General features: G+C 49.0%; 1 protein-coding gene across 1 annotated transcript in view; it reads right to left on the bottom strand.

Moving 5' to 3' along the window:
- Positions 1-3916: 3916 nt before the first annotated feature.
- The window catches only part of Uroc1 (urocanate hydratase 1), a 31574-nt gene continuing 14383 nt past the window's right edge, over positions 3917-21107 (bottom strand). The window contains exons 13-20 of the mRNA NM_001431883.1: positions 20885-20957; positions 19686-19807; positions 17706-17776; positions 13632-13730; positions 11070-11169; positions 9267-9348; positions 6901-7000; positions 3917-5369 (exon numbers count right to left, since the gene is read on the bottom strand). Of these exons, the coding sequence (NP_001418812.1) occupies positions 5229-5369; positions 6901-7000; positions 9267-9348; positions 11070-11169; positions 13632-13730; positions 17706-17776; positions 19686-19807; positions 20885-20957 (788 nt within the window). The 3' untranslated portion in view covers positions 3917-5228. The remainder of the gene's footprint in view (positions 5370-6900; positions 7001-9266; positions 9349-11069; positions 11170-13631; positions 13731-17705; positions 17777-19685; positions 19808-20884; positions 20958-21107) is intronic.

Genomic DNA, 21107 nt, shown 5'->3' with positions numbered 1-21107 from the left:
ACTGTTTTTGTAGTATTTTGGTGAAGAATATAACTGCTTTTTGCCTTTGTCTCAAGAGTCTGCCTGAGACTAAGGTGATGATACTCAGATTAATTGCATTGACAAAGTCTCAGAAATGCCCATTATAGACTTTGTTCTCTGGTTAAGTCTCATGAAGAGTGTTTTGAATAAGCATAGCAAGCTTAGAAAGGAAAAATACAAAATAGATGGTTTGAGTATTAAAGGGGCACCAGGAAGCGAAATGAAAATAAAAATTTTTTTCTAGAGAAATCCTCAATGATACCTCTGTGGTGAGGTGGAGAAAGGGGCTTTTAGTCCACTGTGGTTTTCCTTTGGCACTATGGAGTTTGTAGTGAGGTGTATGTGTGTGCGTGATCACCACGCACTCGCATATGGAGGTTGGGAGGACAACTTAATAGTTCACTCCTCCCACCATGTAGGTTGGGGGTTTAGCTCAGGCCATTGGGCATGGTAGAAGGAGCCTTTAAGCACCGATCCATCTCAATGTCTCTAGTGAGTGTCTTAGATCACAAGTAAGTATTTTAGGAATTAAATTCTAGATTTAGAAATTATTTTCCTACTACTGAAAATGTTTTGATAGTTCCTTAAAAACTTAAATATAAAATTAATAATGTGATCCCCACAGTGTTCTAGATGCAGACCCAAGAGCTGAAAGCAGGGCCTTGGGTAAACACATGTACATCTGGCTCACAGCAGGATTTACAGGAACCCACAAGCCCTTCAATGGCTGAAGGGTCCATCATATGGAGTTGGTGGAAGGGCATTCTGCTACATACTGCCACATGGACATGACAATGGGTGAGTAAGCCAGTCACAGAAGAATAAGCACTATGTGACTCTACATCTGAGGACTCTGGAGCACACAGTACAATAGGGTGAGAGTAAGCTGATGAATACCAGGGGCTGGGGAGGGGGCAGTGCCAACTTGGGTGATGAAAAGCTCTTAGACCTGGGTGGGGACTGCTGCATAGCACTATGGGGTGCTTCAGGCCACTGAGTTGCATTCTGGAAAGTGCTTGTGTGAAGTGGAAACCTAAGGGTTCTTTGAAAAGTCAGTTGTGTTGGATGGTGCTTTGCTGGGGGCAAACATGTGAAGGAGTGTTTTCCTGAAGTGGACATAGGTGAAAGACTAAGATAGACTTGTATAGGAACGTTTGACTAACACAGACACAGGTGAAAAGATGTTCTGTTAAAATAAGTATGTGAAAGGACATTTAATGACAGATTCTTTGCTAACAATACACATGTATTGGTATGCCTTACTTTGCATAGTTGAGTGGCATTTGTCAGAACTCTATAGAGAGAAATGCACCAAAAAACGTTTGGTGGTGTTCTGTGGTTTCTTGAAGCTTCTACAGACTCAGAATGCTTGACAGAGTAATGTCAGCTGAGACAGACCCACATGCTAAGGCAAAACCCATGGAGGACATGTGATATTTAGAGGGTATAAATAGGATTCGACAGACAGTGACCGAGGCTGAGGTAGGCTTGCTTATAGAGTTAGCTGTGCAATGCTTGTTGGTCTTGAGTCTTTGCTGATCTTTGATTCCCTGAGCGAGGTACAGCTGAGAACTTTTTCTGGCATCCCTCTGGGTCCCTCCTAATGACTCATGCCAAGACTGAGGCCTGGCTTTCTCTCTGCTAGGTAATGCCACTGCTGCTGATTCATGTTTGCTATCCCAACTCTACTGAACTGGACTGCTTGTGTATTCATACAGTGTTTGTGAGTGGATCGAGCTGCTGCTGCTGATCTGTGAACTAAACTGCCGATTTCCAGACAACACAGATTTGAGCTGCTCCGAAGAACTTTCTAAACAGCTGCATTTCTTTTCCACTACCTCTGGAGGGTGGTGGGATAAAAGGGACGTTAAAGCATTTAAGAACCATCATTAAAAATAGGCATTTAAAAAATTAAAGTTACAGTTGTGTGTTTTTCTACAGTGCAAGAAAAAATGTGTTGGAAAGCAGTGGATAGCATGTGGACAATATTCTCTTCTGTGTCCTCTGTCTTTTCAAGAGTGTCTTGGTAATTTTTAGGACACCTGTCATCGGGTGGATTCAAGCTCTTGGGTTTGCCAGGAGTTGTCTCGCCTGCTCTGCACTGTACATTCTCCTCTGTGGTTTGTCTAGGCCTCCTAACTCAGGTCTCCTGCTACCTTCTGATGGACCTCACCCTCTTTTAGGAACACTGTTTTTCTTCTACTCCTTCCAAGTTGGGATGCTTAGGTCCTGGCTCCAGCAAGGATCAGGAAAGCCACTGTGCTTTTCAGGCAGAGAGATGACACACTGTTGCTGCATTTTGCAAGGATTTCCACTGGAGTATAATTAGGCTGAGAATGGAGGCAGGGAACCTATATAGAGGCCAATGGGAAATCTGAGCAAGAGTGGCCTCATGGGCAATAGAGGAAGTCAATCAGATAAGGGCCCATTCCATACTACCCAAGGTAGACTGAGCCCTGCCTATCCACACTACTGTGTTGGGGGACATTTCAATATCATCTCACAAGATGGCAGCTTGTTTTTAATACTACTACATGTACTTAATTTTATTTTACCCTGTGTGTGTGTGTGTGTGTGTGTGTGTGTGTGTGTGTGTGTGTGTACATTAAATATGTGTGAGGAACAAAGTCTGAAGGAAAGGGCATCTAGAGACTGCCACACATGGGGATCCATCCCACATGCAGTTACCAAACCCAGTTACTATTGGGGATGCCAAGAGGTGTATGCTGACAGGAGCCTGATATAACTGTCTCCTGAGAGGCTCAGCCAGAGCCTGACAGATACAGAGGCAGATGCTTGCAGCCAACCATTGGACTGAGAACGGGGTCCCCAATGGAGGAGTTAGAGAAAAGACTAAGGTAGTTGAAGGGGTTTGCAACCCCATAGGAAGAACAACAATATCAACCAACCAGATACCCCAGAGCTCCCTGGGACTAAACCAGCAACCAAAGAGTAAACATGGAGCAACCCATGGCTCCAGCTGCATCTGTAGCAGAGGATGGGCCTCGTTGGGCATCAAAGGGAGGAGAGGACATTGGTCCTGTGAAGGCTGGATGCTCCAGTGTAGGGGAATGCCAGGGTCGGGAGGCAGGGGCAGTAGGTGGGTGGGGGAGCATCCTCATGGAGGCAGGGGGTGGGGGATGGGATGGGGGGTTTCTGGAGGGCAAACCTGGAAAGGGGATAACATTTGAAATGTAAATAAAGAAAATATCCAGTAAAAGAAACAACAAAGAAAAAAAAGAAGACAAAAAACAAAACAAAACCAAAACAAACAAACACACACACACACACACACACACACAAAACCCCAAAAGTAAATATGTGTTCTACCACTGAGCCTCCACCAGTCTCTATAAGAATTACATTTTTTATAAATAAACATGGTCTTGGCTTTTAGGGGGAAAATGGAATAGGCCTAGCCTAAACCTATATGTAATTTTAGTCTCATTATATTGCAGTTACACTTATATGAAATAGAACTCAATTTACTTTAAATGAATTAAAATGTCAAAGTTTACAATTCAATTTCTTGGTCACACTAACCACATCTGAATACTGGACATGCCATGTGAGGTATCCATTCTATTGGAAGACAAGGGCTAGCAGCTTTGCTGACTGTTGCCCACTGTACCCTTCATAGTGCAGGGAAGTTCCTCTATAGGCAAGGGCTGGGACTCCACTGGCCAACAGAGCACAAACCCTGGTAGTGGTACAGAGGGGGTCTCTCCAGTTCTAGCCTCTGCCTGACTTTCTGCTGTGGCACTACATAGAAAATAAGGAAAAACCAAGGTTAATTCTCAATCTCAACGTAGGTTCAGGTATTGCGGCTCCACTGTGCCTATTTGAAAACTGAGGCTCAGAGGCCCTGGTCCCTCACTGAAGGATGTCTGGCTCCTTTTTGATTTAGGAAAAATTTTATTTTATGCAAGAAAACATAGACCAAAATGCCAGAAAGCCAGTTTTGACCTCTGGTATGGCTCCTGATTGGGCTAAAGGCTTATTCAAAGGGTGATGGAATCCTTTAGCAGTAGAGCTGGGGGAAAGGCCTTTAGGTTATTGGAACATGCCCTTGAGGGATTGTAGCACTTGGGTCCAAGCGTCTTTTCTTTCTTCCTGCCTCACAGTGTAAGCAGTTTGTTCTGCCATGTGTGCCCTGCCACTGCCATTTGGCACTGTTGCCAGAGACCCAAAGCAATATGACTTCCTGATCTTGGGTGGGGACATCCAGAACTGTCAGCCAGATAGATCCCTTTTCTCTTTGTAAATTAACTGCCAAGTAGCCCTGCCTCAGCTCAGGGGACAACACAGCAGGAGAGCTGGCCTGGTAAAGATTGAAAGGAGGGCACAGGACACAGTAGTGGGAGGGGCCCAAAAGCTGGGTATTGGGGGGTAGGGGGCACTTATAAAGCAGTGGTAACTTCCAGGGGGAGGTCTGAGGAAGCACAACCCAACTCTCTTGCCAGGGCTCCTGCTTCAGAGGCAAGGCTGGGGTAGGTCTGATTGGGTTGCAGGGCATGGAAAAGGTATAAGAACCCAGCTTATGGCTAATGCAACTCCGGAAGGATTCCAGATCCACCCAGGCACCTCTGGAAGTGGTTGGTTCTGTGTTTCATGCTCACACAGCTGGCCTGGAAAGTGTCTTTTCTCCACACGTTGCAGTAGCACCTGGCCACTTTGCCTCAGAGACTCTGTCACCCACTCTTGCCAGCCCAGTCTGTGCCATGCGCTTGCCTCTATTTTGGTCTTTACTTCCTTTATATCTTTCCCATACCCTCAGCACCAAGGACTTGGTGTGAGCACTTTGTGTACCCGTGCCGGGTTCTCTGAGGAATCAGAAGTGATGGCATAAACAAGGGATGGGTGGGTAGTACTGTGGGGACAGCAGTGGACAGTAGACTGAACAGCACATTTAGAAGGTCACAGAGACTACTGTGAGGCTGGTGCCAGCTTGGTCAGCATCAAGACTCCTTCCCATCCAAGCTGGAGTCTACTCTACTGCAGGCTTATGGCTTCTCTGTGAACACTATGTACCCTGCCCTGAAGCCAGTAGTCAAAGGCAAGAGCCCCATCTTGATGGGCCTCTGTGGTTTACTATGTGGGACACTAAGAGTGCCATGTAGGGAGGGGTGTAGTAGTGGGGGGGGAGGGTGATGAGCTGTGAGGGGAGGCCAGTGGGAAGGAGGGGATCAAGAGGACCCACGATCTCCTCAGAGCCGCAGGACCTGTCGTAGCACTTGTTCATCTGCCACCTCATGGGGAAGAGTCACCACCAGGCCACTGTTTTCCTGCATTGTCTGGCAGATGATCTCATAGGCCTTGGGGTTCCCAGACCAGCAACGCCGTGCCACCTGTAGAAGCCAAGCACATAGCATTCATTGGTATCTAGGTTACAGGGATCTGCACATGGTATCCTGTCTCCATAAACTCTGTCCTTTTCTATTTGGGGATTGCGGAGCCTGCTTTGTACTTGCCTCGCTCAGAACCCCTGCTCTCTTACATGGAACATATCACTGACTTACCCTCCTTTCAAACTGGAACCAGCCCTACCTCCCAGCCTTAAGATTGACCTGACATTTATAGAGGACACTGACTGGTCAGAACGAGCTCAGCCCGAGCACTCGTTCACCTTTTTCCTTTCAGAATCCTCATCACCAGCCGCAAGACCCTTCCTTGGCCTGCTCCCTCCCTTGAGCCTGGTCTGTCCTAAGTGATAGCCATGGCACCTTCCCATCAAGCTGCCACCAACCATCTCCAAGCTACCTTCTGACCTATATCCATACCACTGGTAGTGGGGGCTCCTAGGAGGAAACCCTATAATGTCTCACTGTAACTCTTATTATCAGGATGAGGAGCCCTGATTCCTGCCAAAGTGCTGAAGTTGAGTGGTTCCTCGTGAGTGGTCCTACCAGTGCCTCCTCACCCCATCCCTGCCTCTGGGTACAACCTCTGTCATCCAGAGCTACAGTCTATACTCTGGTCTTTTGTTCTGGAATCCTTCCTCATCATTACCTGACCTCCATTATCTGGTTGACCCTTCTGGGTCACCTGAGATGTGGTTTGGGAGAGGAATCTGCCCCATTTCCCCTACAGGATGCTATGGCACTGCAAATATGGGCCATAATTGCAGGACTGAAGGTTTATCTAGCTTCTAAAATGTGATCTGCCTTCAAACATGGCAGTGAGGGTTGGTGCAGCTGTCTGACACGGGCAAAGCCCATCCAGCACAGCAAAGTAATAGCAACACAAAGCAGTGAAAGATGTGTCTTAAAAGGGAAATCTTGAGGCCAGGGTACAGCAACATGACGGAGTGAGCATTCATGAGGCCCTGGGTTCAATTACAGCCCCCAAATTGTGAGACAACCACACCTGTGCAGGGGGTGCTTCAGGAGGAAGGACCAAGTCCAGCAGGGTCCATCTGCATGTACAGAAGCTATGCTACAAGGGTGAGACCAGAGACAAAGATAACCAAAGGGCAGTGTGGGAAAGTAGTAGGGAAGGGGTGTGAAAGGGGAACCCTGGGGTCTGGAGAGATGGCTCAGCAGTCAAGAGCACTGACTGTCCTTCCAGAGGGCCTAGGTTCAGTTCCCAACACCCACATGGTGGCTCACAACTGTATCTCCAGTTCCAAGGGATCTGATGCCCTCTGCTGACCCTTGAGGGTGTGAGGCACACACATGGTACACATATACGCAGGCAGAGCACCCATACACACAAAATCAAATAAAAATAAACCTTCCAAAGAAGAGGGAGTCCTGAAGGGTTGGGAATGTAACCCTTACTGGGGAAGGATCAGAACTGCAGTCCAGACTTTCAACCTGGATAAGCAGAACCATGGAGGAGAGGGGGTAGTGAGGAGTTAAAGAGTTCAGGGGGACTTACGCCATTGGAGACATCCCAGCTGAGCATCATCCTGGCTTTCTGCTCAGCCTCTGGGGTCCCATCGAGAACAAGGCCAAATCCCCCATTGATCACCTCACCCCTGCAGGAGACAGAGCAGTTTCCAGCTAATTCCCTGCATCAACTTGCCTGGAGCAGAAATGCTTGCAAGACTTCAGGCGTTAGCTTGAAAAGATACCAGCACTGGGGAAGCCTTGTCATGTTGGTTGGCCTCTACATCATAAAGCCATGTGAGCAGCAACATCCTGGCTTCTCAGATAACTATGCTTCTGAGCTGACCTTGTCCCCTTCATGAATCCCTCCAACCCCCCACCTGCTACATCACCTTCTGCTTGATGCCTGTTTGTCTATCAGAATGGGAAGTCATCTTTCTCATTGTATCCAAGTAGTGTACATGCTGGCCATGTGCTCTAGTGCAGAACTACACCCTGGTCTTGAGCAGTGTTCTGAGAAGGGAGGGAGGTTGTTTCACAGGGCCCAGAGAAGCAGTGATTAAGAATGATGGGCACCCAGGGAGACTGGCTGCAAGCTACCATGCCCCACATGGGCTGCTAGTTGCCCAGATGACTGACTGCCCAGAGGTTGCCTGAGCTTACCTGGTCTACCCACTTGCCATCCTTTCCTATAGGAATAGCCCAGAGAAGACTTTGCTAAGGCACAGTTGCTCTCACTCAGTGACTTGATGGAATGGCCGTGTCCTGCAGACATAGTCTGGAGCACATGAAACTGCAGCCAACTAGTGCCAAGTGGACACACAACACAAAAGCAGTCACCAAGCGGACACTCCAAAAGAAAGACTGTGACAAGGCCAAGGCCATGGAGTGAGCTAAAACTGACACACAGGTGTGAGTGGTGACCTTGCACAGGGAAGAGTCTCTCAACAGCACACCGGTTGACAGTCCAGGAAGTGGAGAAGCAAGTCCAAGAAGCCTGAGGGTAAACAGCTTAGACTCTTAGACTCCTGGCCATACAAGGAAGAAAATAAAGCCACAGAACTGGGTGTGGTTTATCCTGTCCTTCAACCCCTTTGGCGGTGTTGGGTCCCACATCCTCCCGGTCAATTACATCTGCTGCGTTTGTCTTGTGATGCTTGGGACAAGACTCAGTCTCTAATAGTCATACTCATCCCTTCCCCTGTGCTCCATAACCAGGGAGCTCTTTTCTGTGCTGTTTTTCTCAGCCAGGACATGCACTATGGTCACATTTTCCATTAATTAAAGCCACCTGACTGGGTTGTAGTTAAGAATTTTAGTCTTGGTGGGAATGAGGCCAAGCCAGCCATCTGAATGCACTGGGGAGCTGATTAATGGAAGGACTTGGGTTTTCAGGACAGAGAGGCTTGCCTGGACATAGCCCATTCTCTCACCCCTGACTGCTCAGAGCAGCCAGGGTTCCAGCTTTGAGCTGCTCTGGGAATCCCAGACAAGACTCTTTCCTGACAGAGGCAAACCCTCTGAGCCTAAGTTTCTTCATCTGTAAAGCCTATGTTTTTTCTTTGATTCTGTGAGAGGGAATACTGGAAGAGGTTGGTGAATGCTGCTGCATTGTCCTTGTTGAAGAATATGAGTTAATATTTTCAGCAGCAGAGGAATGGCCAATACCAATTAGGATGAGACCCCTAGAATTTGGATGTTAAATGTTCCCTTGAGGGAGGTGGTAGAACTTTTAAGGAGTGCGGCCTCATGGGAGGTCTTCAAGTCACCAATAAGTGCCTTGGCAGGCAGGACCACACGAGATCCTGTTTTTTTTCCCTTGTCATCAATGAATGAATGGTTCTGTCCTCACTCCTAGAGGCCCCTGCCACACTGTGTTGCCTAAATGCAGTGTGGTCAACTGACCATGGATTGCGACCTGAGAAGCTGTCAGCCAAATAAGCCAAGAACAGAAAGATGATCAACAATGCAGAGACTATCATGGAGGCCCCAAGGACCCTGCCCTGTTGCTGATTGGAAAGTGACCTGTGTGAATGTAAGATGGGGGGCCTGGGGAGCCTGGAACTTGTTGTCCTGACAAACATGCATCCGATTCTTTCAAGGGAGATATTAGAGTGGGAACGGGAATACGGGAACAAATGTGACTGTCACTCATGCTGGCCGTTGTGTCCTATGTGATAGGTACAGGCCAAACTGCTGGAGTTGCTTTTTGTGAGTCTCCCTCTCTGTCCCTCTGTCCTCTGCACCCCAACGTACTGACCCCCAGTTCCCAGCTCACATGAGGAATGTATTCACACAAAGCCCTCAATAGAACAAGTGGCCAGGACCTAAGTCCAAGAACTGCAGGTCCCCAGGTCCACGAGGTTCCCATGGTCTCCACATCAGCCCACAGCCTGCTTTCTGATGTCTTCTTACCAGCCTACACCCCCTCCGTTGTGAAGTGCAACCCAGGTGGCACCACGACAGGCATCTCCTACGAAGTTCTGCACGGCCATGTCTACAGAAAAAGGGAAGCATGTGCCATCACTCCTTGCACTAGATGGTCCTGAGGATCAGACAGGCTTATGCTAATTCTTGGGACTGAAGAACAGTGTGTCAGGCGGTAAGTGGGGAATGGAGACAGGGGAGTCTAGAAACAGAGGAAGCAGGAGAAACGGACAAAGTCCAGTTGTACCTGGTATCCTTTACTACAGCTACACTGAATGCCCATTTGTGCCTAGGGCAGGGATTGCAAAGGAATGACACTTCTAGACTCCATCAGAGAAGTGAGGTCCCTATGTTGGCAGCAGGACTTGAGAGATGATCACTTCAGCACAATGATTGTGCTGTCCTTTGAAATGCTGATGGCTCTCCTCCAAGATGTTTTGCTTCAAATAAAGCTCTCCAGAGAAACTCCCAAAGTCACTGTGGCTCAAGCTTTTAGATGGCTTAGATAAATTTGCTTATTATCACACTCAGCTCTCTACCCAGGAAACAGTCCTGTCCAACATTTTTTTTTGACTGAGCAATGTGTGAAGCTGCGTGACCTCCAGCTGAGCATGCTTACTTGAGAGGTGTCTTTCTATACAAACAGGCACGTGTCTCTGGCTTCCTTTACTAGGGACAGAGCTTGGGTAGTGCGCTGGCTACAAATAACTAGCCACTCACTATTTCAGCCCTAGTTTAGTTTTTCCTCAGATGCTTTGTTGCAGCAGAAGCGAGCCCATCATTAAAGGACAGCCACATAGCCAGCAAACTCTGGAGTCAGGCCCTGTGGAAGCAGAATCCCTTTCAGTCACCTTCTAAGCATCTAACATGCTGTAGGATAGATGTGAGTAGGTCTGTGAGAGTTGCTATTTTGCCATCCTGGAGACACAGGCATAAAACTGCGGCTTCCTCCTGTAACTCTTTAATCCCCCGTCTCACCCCACCCCTCCAATTCTCACAGAGATGAGGGAACCTAGACTCTCATACTACTGGTGCTGGGTGAGGAAGACAAGGGAGAAGAAAAGGAGGAAGAAGAAAAAGGAGGAGAAGAAAAAGAAGGAGGAGAAGAAAAAGAGGAGGAGGGAGAGGAGGAGGAAGAGGAGGAGGAGGAAGAAGAGGAGGAAGGTGAGGAGAAAGAGGAGGAGGAGGAAGGGGAGGAGGAGGAGGAGGAAGAAGAGGAGGAGGAAGGTGAGGAGAAAGAGGAGGAGGAGGAAGGGGAGGAGGAAGAGGAGGAGGAGGAAGGGGAGGAGGAGGAGGAGGAGGAGGAAGAAGAAGAGGAGGAAGGTGAGGAGAAAGAGGAGGAGGAGGAAGGGGAGGAGGAAGAGGAGGAGGAGGAAGGGGAGGAGGAAGGGGAGGAGGAGGAGGAGGAGGAGGGAGGAGGAGGAGGGGGAGGAGGAAGAAGGGGAGGAGGAGGAGGAGGAGGAGGAGGAGGAAGGGGAGGAGGAGGAGGAGGAGGAAGAAGAGGAGGAAGGTGAGGAGAAAGAGGAGGAGGAGGAAGGGGAGGAGGAGGAAGGGGAGGAGGAGGAGGAGGAGGAGGAGGAGGAGGAAAGCCTGTAGCACAGAACCTGGAAGATGGAAAATCTACTTCCTCCCTCTGAGATGAGGTCTCTCTATGTTACTCAGGATGCTATTAATTCTTAAGCTCAAGCCACGCTTCTGTATCCCAGTCATCCGCCAGAACTGTTGAACTATGGGTGTGCACCTCCTCAGCTGGTTAACTTTGAGTGACAAAAATCTTTTGGTCTTCCTCACCTGCGCAGAAGGCAGAACCGTCATAAATATTCGAAGTCTCCCTAAAGGGGCTGTCAGTGCCACTCACATCATGGTGGTCACGGCTCAGGACCACTGGTGCCTGCAGGGGGCAGGGAAGGGTATATCAGTCAATAGTACCTACCAGGCTTGAGGGCATGAGGCAGAGGATGGGGGGGGACGGCATTCCAGATATTGTTTGAATTTCTCCACTTTGAAAATAGGCCCGCTCTAGCAAGAATAAACACCGGAAGCTGTTGGTGGGTTCCTATGTCCCAACTGGCATCAGTGTGATAAATTAGCATGAGAACACACAGCTTCACAAGAACTCTATCCAGATAGCAGGATTGCTAACACATTCACTTTGTAGGCAACATGACTAGACACAGAAAGGCTGAGGAACTTGGCCTACACCAAAGAGCTTGACAGCCAGTAAGCTGGGGTATAAACCTGTCCATGCTCTATCAAATCTGGGCTCCACCCAAGAAGTTTGGTTCCTGAGCCTTTGCAGAGAGAAAAGGGGCCAGAAGACAGCCTTAGGTGTGTGAGTGTATGTGTGGGCAGACACAGCTAGGAGTCCCCTTGTGATCTGTGTAGCAGGGGTGTGGACAAAACTCCTTGTGTGATGTCAAGGAGGTCACCTCCCCTCCCTGGGCCTTGACTATTTGGGCTAGGCAATTGCCGGGGCCCGTTTTGTGCTGCTAGTGTCTGTGACAACAAACCTATTTGGTGAAAGCCTGTGAGAACAAACCCACTTGGTGAAATTAGTCACATGTGCAAACAGTGCTCCCTGTATTCTAAAGATTTCAGGACCCCTGGGGACCCTAGGTGCAGTGGGTGGCTTTCCTGCCTGTATCCATATAGTGTAATGCAGCTAACCCTGGAGGTGCAGCAGGTATGGCCGAGTACGGATGGGCTCAGGTTTCTTGTCCTGTTCATAGCCTACTTCCACCACGAGAGGAAGCTTTTCCTAGAGTCATATGAGGTCAGAGGGAAAGAGGTGGGCAAAGGGGACCCTGAGCTAGCAAGATGGCAACAGGGGACATATGGGCAACTGCATGGTCAAGTATCATCCTGGCTGTGGTCAAAGGGAGCAGTTCCTAGTGCCCTGAGGACTGCCACTTGTCTCCAATGAGGTAATACTGTTTCTAGATCTAGCACAGACATCTTCCTCAAAGTTCACAATGAAGAAGACACACCTAGCTCCCCTAACTCTCCACAGTGGTTCTTGGGATTTCAGAGGTTCTCCAAACTTGATGCAGCCTGATGGGAGGCTCAAGTTCTCCTTGGAACTCAGAAGACCCCAGATACCCTTCCCTTCCTTGAACAGGCCATGCTCTGCCAATGACTATATCTTTGTGCTGAAACTGCTTTCAGGCACCTCTGGTCATTGAGGGTTCAGTTGAATACCAGCAGCCCAGGAGAGTCTGCCTGTACCACTGATCCTCATCTCCCCACCAGGGCTCATGACACCTGTAAACACCTCCTAACTTATCTGCATTATATGTCACCAGCTCCCTCCATCGTACCAGTTCTGAGGCCAGAACACTGTCTGTCCTGCCCTCTGCTATGTCCTGAGGCACCTGCACAGTAGGACTCTATCCAATGAACCAAAGAAAGAGGGAGAGGGTGCTAGCTTGGATGGCAGCAGGAGCTTCTCAGCAGCCCTCGCACAGTGCGCTTCAGGGAAGCATCCCAGGGAGCTTGGGATGTTGACCTTGTTGCAGGTGCCACCCTAGGCTCTGAGGCTGGGCCATCTGCAGGAATGACTTTCCATAGCTTGTGCTTTAGCTCTCCCTCACCTCTGAGTGGCATTCCCAATACTCCAGACAGAACAATGCCACCAAGAACAGGACACAAGCCCCCAAAACAAGAAGGAAAGGAGAAATCAGCTTCTTAGAGCACAAGGGCTCAGGGTTCCGGGTTCCCCAGAAGTGTGAGAAGGATGAGCAAACTTGAGCCATTTTTTTCACAGTTTGAACTAGGTAACTCAGAAAAGATGTATAGCATTATTTTTGTGAACTGTGACTCACTTGAGCCTCACACCCACTTTGGGGCTTTCAGCACTCTATTCTTTACACTGAGTAGAGAAACACAGGTTAGAATGACCTGACTTGCCCAGGCCACAGCAAAACAGACATTCTTAGGACACCTGTTTGAACAAGCCTGCTCACCTCTCATCTCTAGTCCTCCCACCATAGTGACCTATGTCAGAGTTGAGATTCTGGGAGGATGCTAAGCCCTCCATGCTCTCCTTCCCTCACCTTTGCCTCCCAAGTGGGACAGGCTCCCAGAGCAGCTCTTCTCTAGGCCCCTCTGCCTATCTCCTTCATGGAGTCCAAGGACTTTGGGGAACCTAGTATCCCTACAAGGGCACTCAGCCAGGGATGGTGGAAGTTCCTTGTTACTAGGGTAGAGTGGCAGTGGCAGCAACTCTCTGAGAAGATTGGAGAAGTGGGAAGGGAAGACGGGTGTGAGTAAGAAGTCTAGCTGGGAGGCCCTAAGCAGGGCCTTTGTGATAAGGTGTCTACAAAACCTTCTAAAGGCATAGGCTGTGTCCCTCACCTTGATCTTCCCACTGGCGATGGCCTGGTTTATAGCTACCGCAATAGCCACTCGACCTTTCTGGTCTGAGTACAGGATCCTTGCCTGGGAGCCCACCACCTGCAGAGGAAAGAATGAGAAAGCCCCTCAGCCAAAATGCATCCAAGAGCTCTGTATGGGAAAGGTGTAAGTGATTCCAGAACCTGCTGGCCCATCCAGGGAGATCTCGGAGGACCCAGGGATGCTTGGTAACTCTGAAGTATGGGGCCCTGGGTCATATCTCTCATCAAGCCCACTAGATACCACACTGATGGGCCAACACATGTCCACAAATGGACATCTCATGAGGTCTGGGTTACCTCATTCCCTTCTATGTCCCTTTCCTTAGGGCCCATCCCTAGAGGACCCTCAGAGACAGACTCCATGTGTACCATGGAGGTTTCCTCTTGTGGGGCCTGTCTCCTTGAGTCTTTTCCACATCGTAACAGTACCACCAATGTGAGACTTGATCAAGCCTGATTTACTGCAAGCACTCTCCCCACAGTCCACAGCTGAGTCTCCAGGAAAACACTACATTATTGTCCCGAGCTTGATCACACAGAGGATGAGACAGAGGCCCAGAGGGATGGGTAACTTCCCTATAGGTTGGTACTCGGACCTCATGCTCTTGTGTCGCACCTCTGGAAGGAAATGCCAGTGAGTGTTCAGGAATGAAAAAGTCATTTCTTAGCCCCACAGTTCTCAGCCAGGATGCTACTTGGTGATGGCTGTGATAATTATGGGTGGTATGTGGACCCCATAGAGATTAATTCAGACTCCTTGGGTGTAGGTGCCTACACAACCATGGGTATGGCAGCTAGTCACAAGCCTGAGAGGTGGAAACAACACAGGTATCCAGCAGCTGAAGCGTGAATAGGCAAACTGTGGTCTATCCACTCGATAGAACAGAGCCCATGTCTCCAGCTTCTGCCCCTGCATGGTCAACAAACCATGATCAAGAGTGTTCAGGAAAGCTAGGTGTAATGGCATAAACATTTAATCCCAGGCAGAGGCAAGCCTCTGTTGAGTTTGATGCTGTTTCATGAGTTCCAGGATAGCCAGGGCTACATAAGATCATATCTTTAAAAAATTTGGGGAAAGGGTTAGGGGAGATACTTGAGTGCATCAAATGTTTTTCAGACACACATGAGAACCAGAGTTCAGAATTCAGTACCCCATGGAAGCTGAGCACTCAGTGCAGCCCACCTGTAATCCCAGTGCTCAGTGAGCTAACGTGGGATCCTTGGAGCAGCCTAGATAAGTAGACAGTGAGGTCTGAATGAGAGACCCGGCCTTGGTAAATAGAAAGTGAAGACAAATCAAGGAAGACACTCATGGTCAACTTCTGGCCTCAGACACAGCATTTGTACATGCGTGCACACACACAGACACACATACAGACACACACACACACACACACACACACACACACACATTCAGAAAAGAAAAATCCAGCTGTATTGAATGTGAATGGGCCTTTTTTTCTTGTGACTATTTCCTAAGTGACTCAATATTTAATGTGTGCCTGGCCTCTACCTTGTCTTAGGTCTAACAAGTCATCCAAAGGTGATATAAGTACATGGAGGGCCTGTGCACGTTCTGTGCTAACACGAGGTCATGTGTATTAAGGATCTGAGTGGGCTGTGGTATCCACTGGGATCTTGAAACCAAGCCCTAACCAGGGTTAGAGAGGGAAAACTGCAACATTCCAGCCTTGGAAGGACAGAGGATTCTGACTCACGCTGCACATAAAGCCTTGAAACTGCCAGCTAGAGCTGGCTCGTCAGGACTACACAAACACTGCACACACTCCCCACTGCCCCACTCTTAAGGGCCCCCATATAGTACCTTGGGCTGGGAACAGAGGGTGGATAGTATCTAATAAAAACTGTTTGAGATAGAATATGAGAAAGCTTTAGAAATGGATGGCAAGGACAGGAAGACAGCACTGAATGTGCTTCACACTCTAGAACTGTACCCTGAAATAAGATATATACATGTACATACATATATGTATATGCATATATATAAATACACACACATATATATGCATACATACATACAGTTTTAAGTAGAGATTAACTGAGGAGAACCCACCCCCCATAGCAGTCCCAGATAGTTTCATCCTGCTGCTAGTTCCTCCGGCCTCTCCGGATGGCTCGTAGACTCTGCCTACAGCCCTCCTTCTACCCCAGCCCCAGCCCCAGGCTCCCTGGCTTGAACTTGGTCGTAGAGATTGTGGCTGGCACATAGAGTTTTATGGGGGCACACAAGCAAACTGTGACCCTAAGATAGGATGGCCCATGATGGGGACAGTTCCCTCCTGGTTCTGAAACCTCTGGCTAGCTAGCCTAGCCATATGTGGACCAAATGCTTCTTCTTTATTTAATTTGCTCTCTAACCAGGGCCTGGCAATGGTTCTCTATTATCAGACACCTTTTCTGACCAACCATCTGTCCCCTGCTGGTGCTGTCCTTCACTGGTGTGCTCAGCTCTGGGCCTGGGCAGAGCTGTGCCCAGTGAGGGTCACAGAGGCACACCACAAGATCTAGCACCACTGCCTCTGTGTCATAGATGGAGGTTGATCCATCGACCCAGAGCACTCAGGGAGACCATCATGGAGTCAGTTCCGGTGCCACAGGGACTCCAGAGACTGTGGGGTAATTGGATGGAGGAAGATCTTGTTTGCTGCTCAGGAACCCCGAGATACACATTTTATCATCCTCACTAAAAAGGAAAATCAGTAAAATACACTGTCATGGCTAGTTTTACGTCAACTTGACACAAGCTAGAGTTATCTGAAAGGAGCTCTGGACTGAGGAAATGCTTCCATAAGATCCAGATGTAGGATGTTTACTTAGTGATTGATGTTGGGGAGGGTCCAGCCCACTGTGGGTGGTGCCATCCCTGGGCTGGGGGTCCTGGGTTCTATAAGAAAGTAAGTTGAGCAAGTCATGAAGAGCAAGACAGTAAACAGCACCCCTCCATGGCCTCTGCATCAGCTCCTGGCTCCAGGTTTTTGCCCTATTTGAGTTTCTGTCCTGATTTCCTTCAATGATGAATTAACTACAAGAAGAACTACTGAGTTGTATCTACTGTGTACCAGACACCAAGCTAGAACACACAAGAATTGCAGTTGACTATGAACAGGAGTTTAGTAATGAGCTGGTTATTAAGGTGATGCATTAAGGGGATAAGGGTCCCCAAGAAAGGCAAGGTCAGAGTCCAAATAAACCTTTTCCTCCACAACTTGCTTTTCATTATGGTGTTTTATCACAGCAATAGAAATCCTACCTAACATAACATAAATTTGACAAACATTAATAACTTTTCAGCCTGCTGTTTGGTGACATGAGCCTGTCAATGCTGTGCAGATGGCCCACCATCTAGTTGCAGAAACTTTTCATTTTTCCAAAACGAAAGTCTGTCCCCATGAAACACTGTCTCTTCACGCCCTCTCCAGCCCTGGCATTCAGCCTGGTAATTCCCTGTCTATGACTTGCCTACTCTAGGAGTTGTATGCGAGTGGCATCTTGCATGGGTTTGCTCTTCTGCGACTGGCTTATTTCAGTTAACATCGTGTCCTTCAGTTTCACCGAGGTGGCAGTGACTGGCAGAATGCCCTTATATGCTGCAGTATAAGGAGAGACATTTTGTTGATCCATTTGTCTGCCAAGAACCTCTTGATTGCCTTGGCATTTTAGCTGCAGCACACATAGGATCCTGAAATCTGTTCCTATCCTGTTAGGTCTACAGACAGTGGAGGATGGTCAGATTATACTGCGTTACACTCCCACCAACATAGTATGAGGTCTCCAGTTTGTGTTGCTACCCAGACACCCTTTTACAAGTCCCTCTCTTGGATAAGGCAGCCACTGTAGTGCTGCTGTCAACAGTCACATTTTTCAGGGTCTGCATCTTTCAGGGCACGGCAAGAGGGGTTCCGGGATTGTGCTGAGAACCCTATGGCTACACCTTGTTTCTGGGCAGTTTCCTGGGAGCTCAGTCTCCTCCAGGACTTTGCAGTACTCATTTGTTCCCAAGCTAAGCTCTCACCAGCTGGTGCTTGGCAGCCTCCCGGATCCAGCGTATATTGTCCATATACTGTAACTTCACGGATGCCTTCACTGCAGGGAGAAAAGGGAAGGATATGTCAGGTTCTGGAAGCTGCTTGCCAGGGTCCCAACTCTTTTTTTCCCCACTGTGTATGTATACCACAGGCACCTGGAGTTTATGGGTGATCCCTTACATTAGCCTCTCTGAATTTGAGAATGTGTGCAACGATTGATTAATTATTAATGAGTGTGATGATAATGAATTAGTGCCTGGGCCCACGCAGCACATTGCTGATGAATTTATTCCCTTGAAGAACAGCTATTGAGCATCTACTGTATACTAGACTGAGTCAGGCACAGACACAAGGACTACAATTGGCTACGGGCAAGAGTGTAATGAGCTGGTTACTAGGGTGATGCATTAGGGGGATAAAGGCTCCCCAAGAAAGGGAAGGTCAGAATCCTCACTGCTGAGAATCTCTATGGGAACAGAATTCCAGACAGAGGGAATCCAGGTCCTAAAGTGGAAATGGATGGTCTACCCCAGGAGAGGCAAGAGCAGGTTGGTGGCCATGATGCACAGCAGGTCTGAACAGCTCACGGAAACAGACTGGTAATGTAAGAGCTGAGACTCAGCAGTCAACACAGAGCATATCAACACTTTGCTTATATAATATCACACTTTAAAAATGATATTTGGGATGAAGGCAGCACTTGGACTCATCACTGCTTGCTACTCTACAGCCCGGTATTGCAGCCTGTGCTTTGGAGGTCCTCAGCATCTGTCTGCTCTGCCTGGTCGAAGCTCCCAGGCTGGAGTGCTCCTGGTGGGCAAGGGCTGATCACGTTGTAGCTGGAGGCTGATTGTGCTGGAGAGTCTTATGCCAGCACATCTATAGGTGTGAGAGCACTCAGCTTCCTGGTAGAGCTCTGGATAGCAGGTACCCAGCTGACACCCAGATGTTCCTTCTTAGGACAAGCCAGCTGTTCTGAGCTAGAGGAGCTGGGAAAGCAGTGGGCCAGACTTCCTAATGTAAAGCCCCAGCCACTCCCCGCCACTTGGTCTGTCCTCCTCTTTGCACTTGACTGACAACACCAAATACATTAGAAAGGACAGTGTGTCTTATGAAAGCAGCGGGGGACATACAGACACAGGAAGACCACAGGCACTCAGCTCAGTGGCAGAACCAAATCTCTACACTGATGGCCAAGATGAACCCAGGGGCCCAATGTCAGAGAACTCGAGCATCAGGTGGGTGTGGACAGGGCCCAGCATGGCATGGGGTGGCATACTCATAAAAAGTCAGCTGAAGTGAATGAGAAGTGTCCCTCAATGCCAATGCTCAAATGACTCCCTCCCCTACTCCTGGGGGAGGGGGCCTGAATGAGAGTGGTTGGGTTAGAGAGGGGTAGTAGCTCATCAATACCCAGCAAACCCTGGGGATTGTGGGGCTGTTTGCTAGTCTGTGGCACTATTGGAGGATGATGGAAACATTAAGAGGTGGGAGGAAGTGAGATGATTGGGGGAGCCTTGAAGGAGATGTTGGGACTCCAGCCACCTCTGCTCCCGAAGAGTTCCACTTCAAAATAAAGGAGCCAACTGACCACTGCTGAAACCTTTGAAAGAGGAGCCTAAAGGAAACCAAGAAAACCTCCACAACTTAAGGGGAAGGCTTGCTCACTTAGGTGTTTGTCGTGGTGACAGATAGCTGACTGACTTAGTCCCCTGTGACTTTGCAACCAGCAGGGAGAGGGGTGGAGCTGAGCACAGAGCTGGAGGGCAGAGCCTGATATGTGCAAGGGCTTCATACTCAGAACAGCTTTCAGGGAGTGAGATCTGAAAGTGCTTGAGGTCCCCTTGTGCAACAACCTGTGGTCCTTTGACTCCTGCAGAATCTGACACAAGCCACCAAGAGCCCCACAGAAGCAGGAGATTTGGGAGAGCAATCACTCCTGAGCACTACCCATCCAGAAGTATCACCTCCATCAGCAATGGCTTTCTCCAGCACAGATGTGGCCAGATGATCAGTGACAGTCAGGTCCTGGGGGTTTCCTGATGTGCATACCCAGCGGAAGGGCCCAAAGCCCTGGGAGAATATATCCCTGCAAGGACAGATGTCTCCTTAGCCACAACCTCCTGGACTGCCTGCACCCTTTTGTTGAGCTGGGGAGTGGCATGTCTAGGGGGGAGGGGCAGTCCCCAGAATAAGCTCAAGCTATTGGCTTCTAAACAATAAGTCTTAGAGGACCTCCTAGCTCCTCTGACTTCTCCTTGCCTTCTGCTCCCGTCTCCCACTTGTACCACTTCTCCACTAGCAGCAGGAATAGAGAATGGGGACAAAGACAAGCATTTTCTCAAACTACGTATAGAGCCTGCATGGAAACCAGCCATCTAAATTAAATAGCTGAGGAAGGTGGGTAAATGTGTGGACCAGCCCCACCTTTCCTGGTGACTCAGCTTCTGTGGCGGTTGAAGTGGGACAGAGGGATGCTATGGCCTTGGGCCATTTTAGCTTCATTCTTGCTGAGCTAGACCGGGTGTAACTCTGGGGGAAAACACAGCCACTCTGTACCCCAGTGTCCCAGCCAACCCCTGGCTCTGCTTCTACCCATAGCAGTAAGGCTCAGAAGGCAACTACTGCCTCTTTGGATTGCGGCCTTGTCTTCCACTCTTCTCTGGCCACCTCTGTGGACACTGAGACCTGTAAGGAAAGCTCAGCTTCCTCCATAGGTCTACCTTGGCCCTGGTTCCTGCTGGGTCCCTTTACATTCCAATTTCTCTTGACCACTGGGCCTTCTCAGAACTGCCCTGAACAGCCAGTTGGCACAAGGCCTTCAAGCCACAGCAGGTCTTGGTCTTCAGGATTGAATTAACATCCAAACGACACATCATTTAAGAAAATGAATGGGTATGTGGCAGGGTGGTGTGCATGGGGAGTAACCTTGACTGCCAGACCCCTTGGTCCTCTTATTGAGGCCCTGCAGAAGACACTTCTATACATATGTGTCATATGGAAATGCTGTGATCACTGCCTGTCTACTCCCCAGCTAGGTGAGGTCTCAGCACCGAGGCCTGTGGTGATCAGTGCCAGAGGCTCTTCTAGCTGGAAGGCCAGGTCCTAGGTCCTGAGAAAAGCAGAAATGGTGCTAGACACCTGCAAATGGGGCTCCATCACTCACCCCATAATGTGCTGGACATAGGAGGGGTAGCGGAATTCCGTCTTGTTGGCTCCTTTCTTCTCTACATCTGCTCCTGTGTGAGTGCCCATGACCACACAGACAGTGACTTAAACAAGGGGCCCTGGGAAAGGCTGGGAACAGAGTCTTAAGATCTTTCCTTGGGCAAAAATAAGACAATCAGCACAGTGCAGACCTGGATGGCATACTGCCCTCTGTGTGGTCT

The sequence above is a fragment of the Rattus norvegicus genome, chromosome 4 (genome assembly GCF_021556685.1).
Source record: "Rattus norvegicus strain SHRSP/BbbUtx chromosome 4, alternate assembly SHRSP_T2T, whole genome shotgun sequence".
Classification (NCBI taxonomy): domain Eukaryota; kingdom Metazoa; phylum Chordata; class Mammalia; order Rodentia; family Muridae; genus Rattus; species Rattus norvegicus.
The sequence above is the reverse complement of the archived record's forward strand: the minus strand, read 5'-3'. Positions and strand labels throughout refer to the sequence as shown.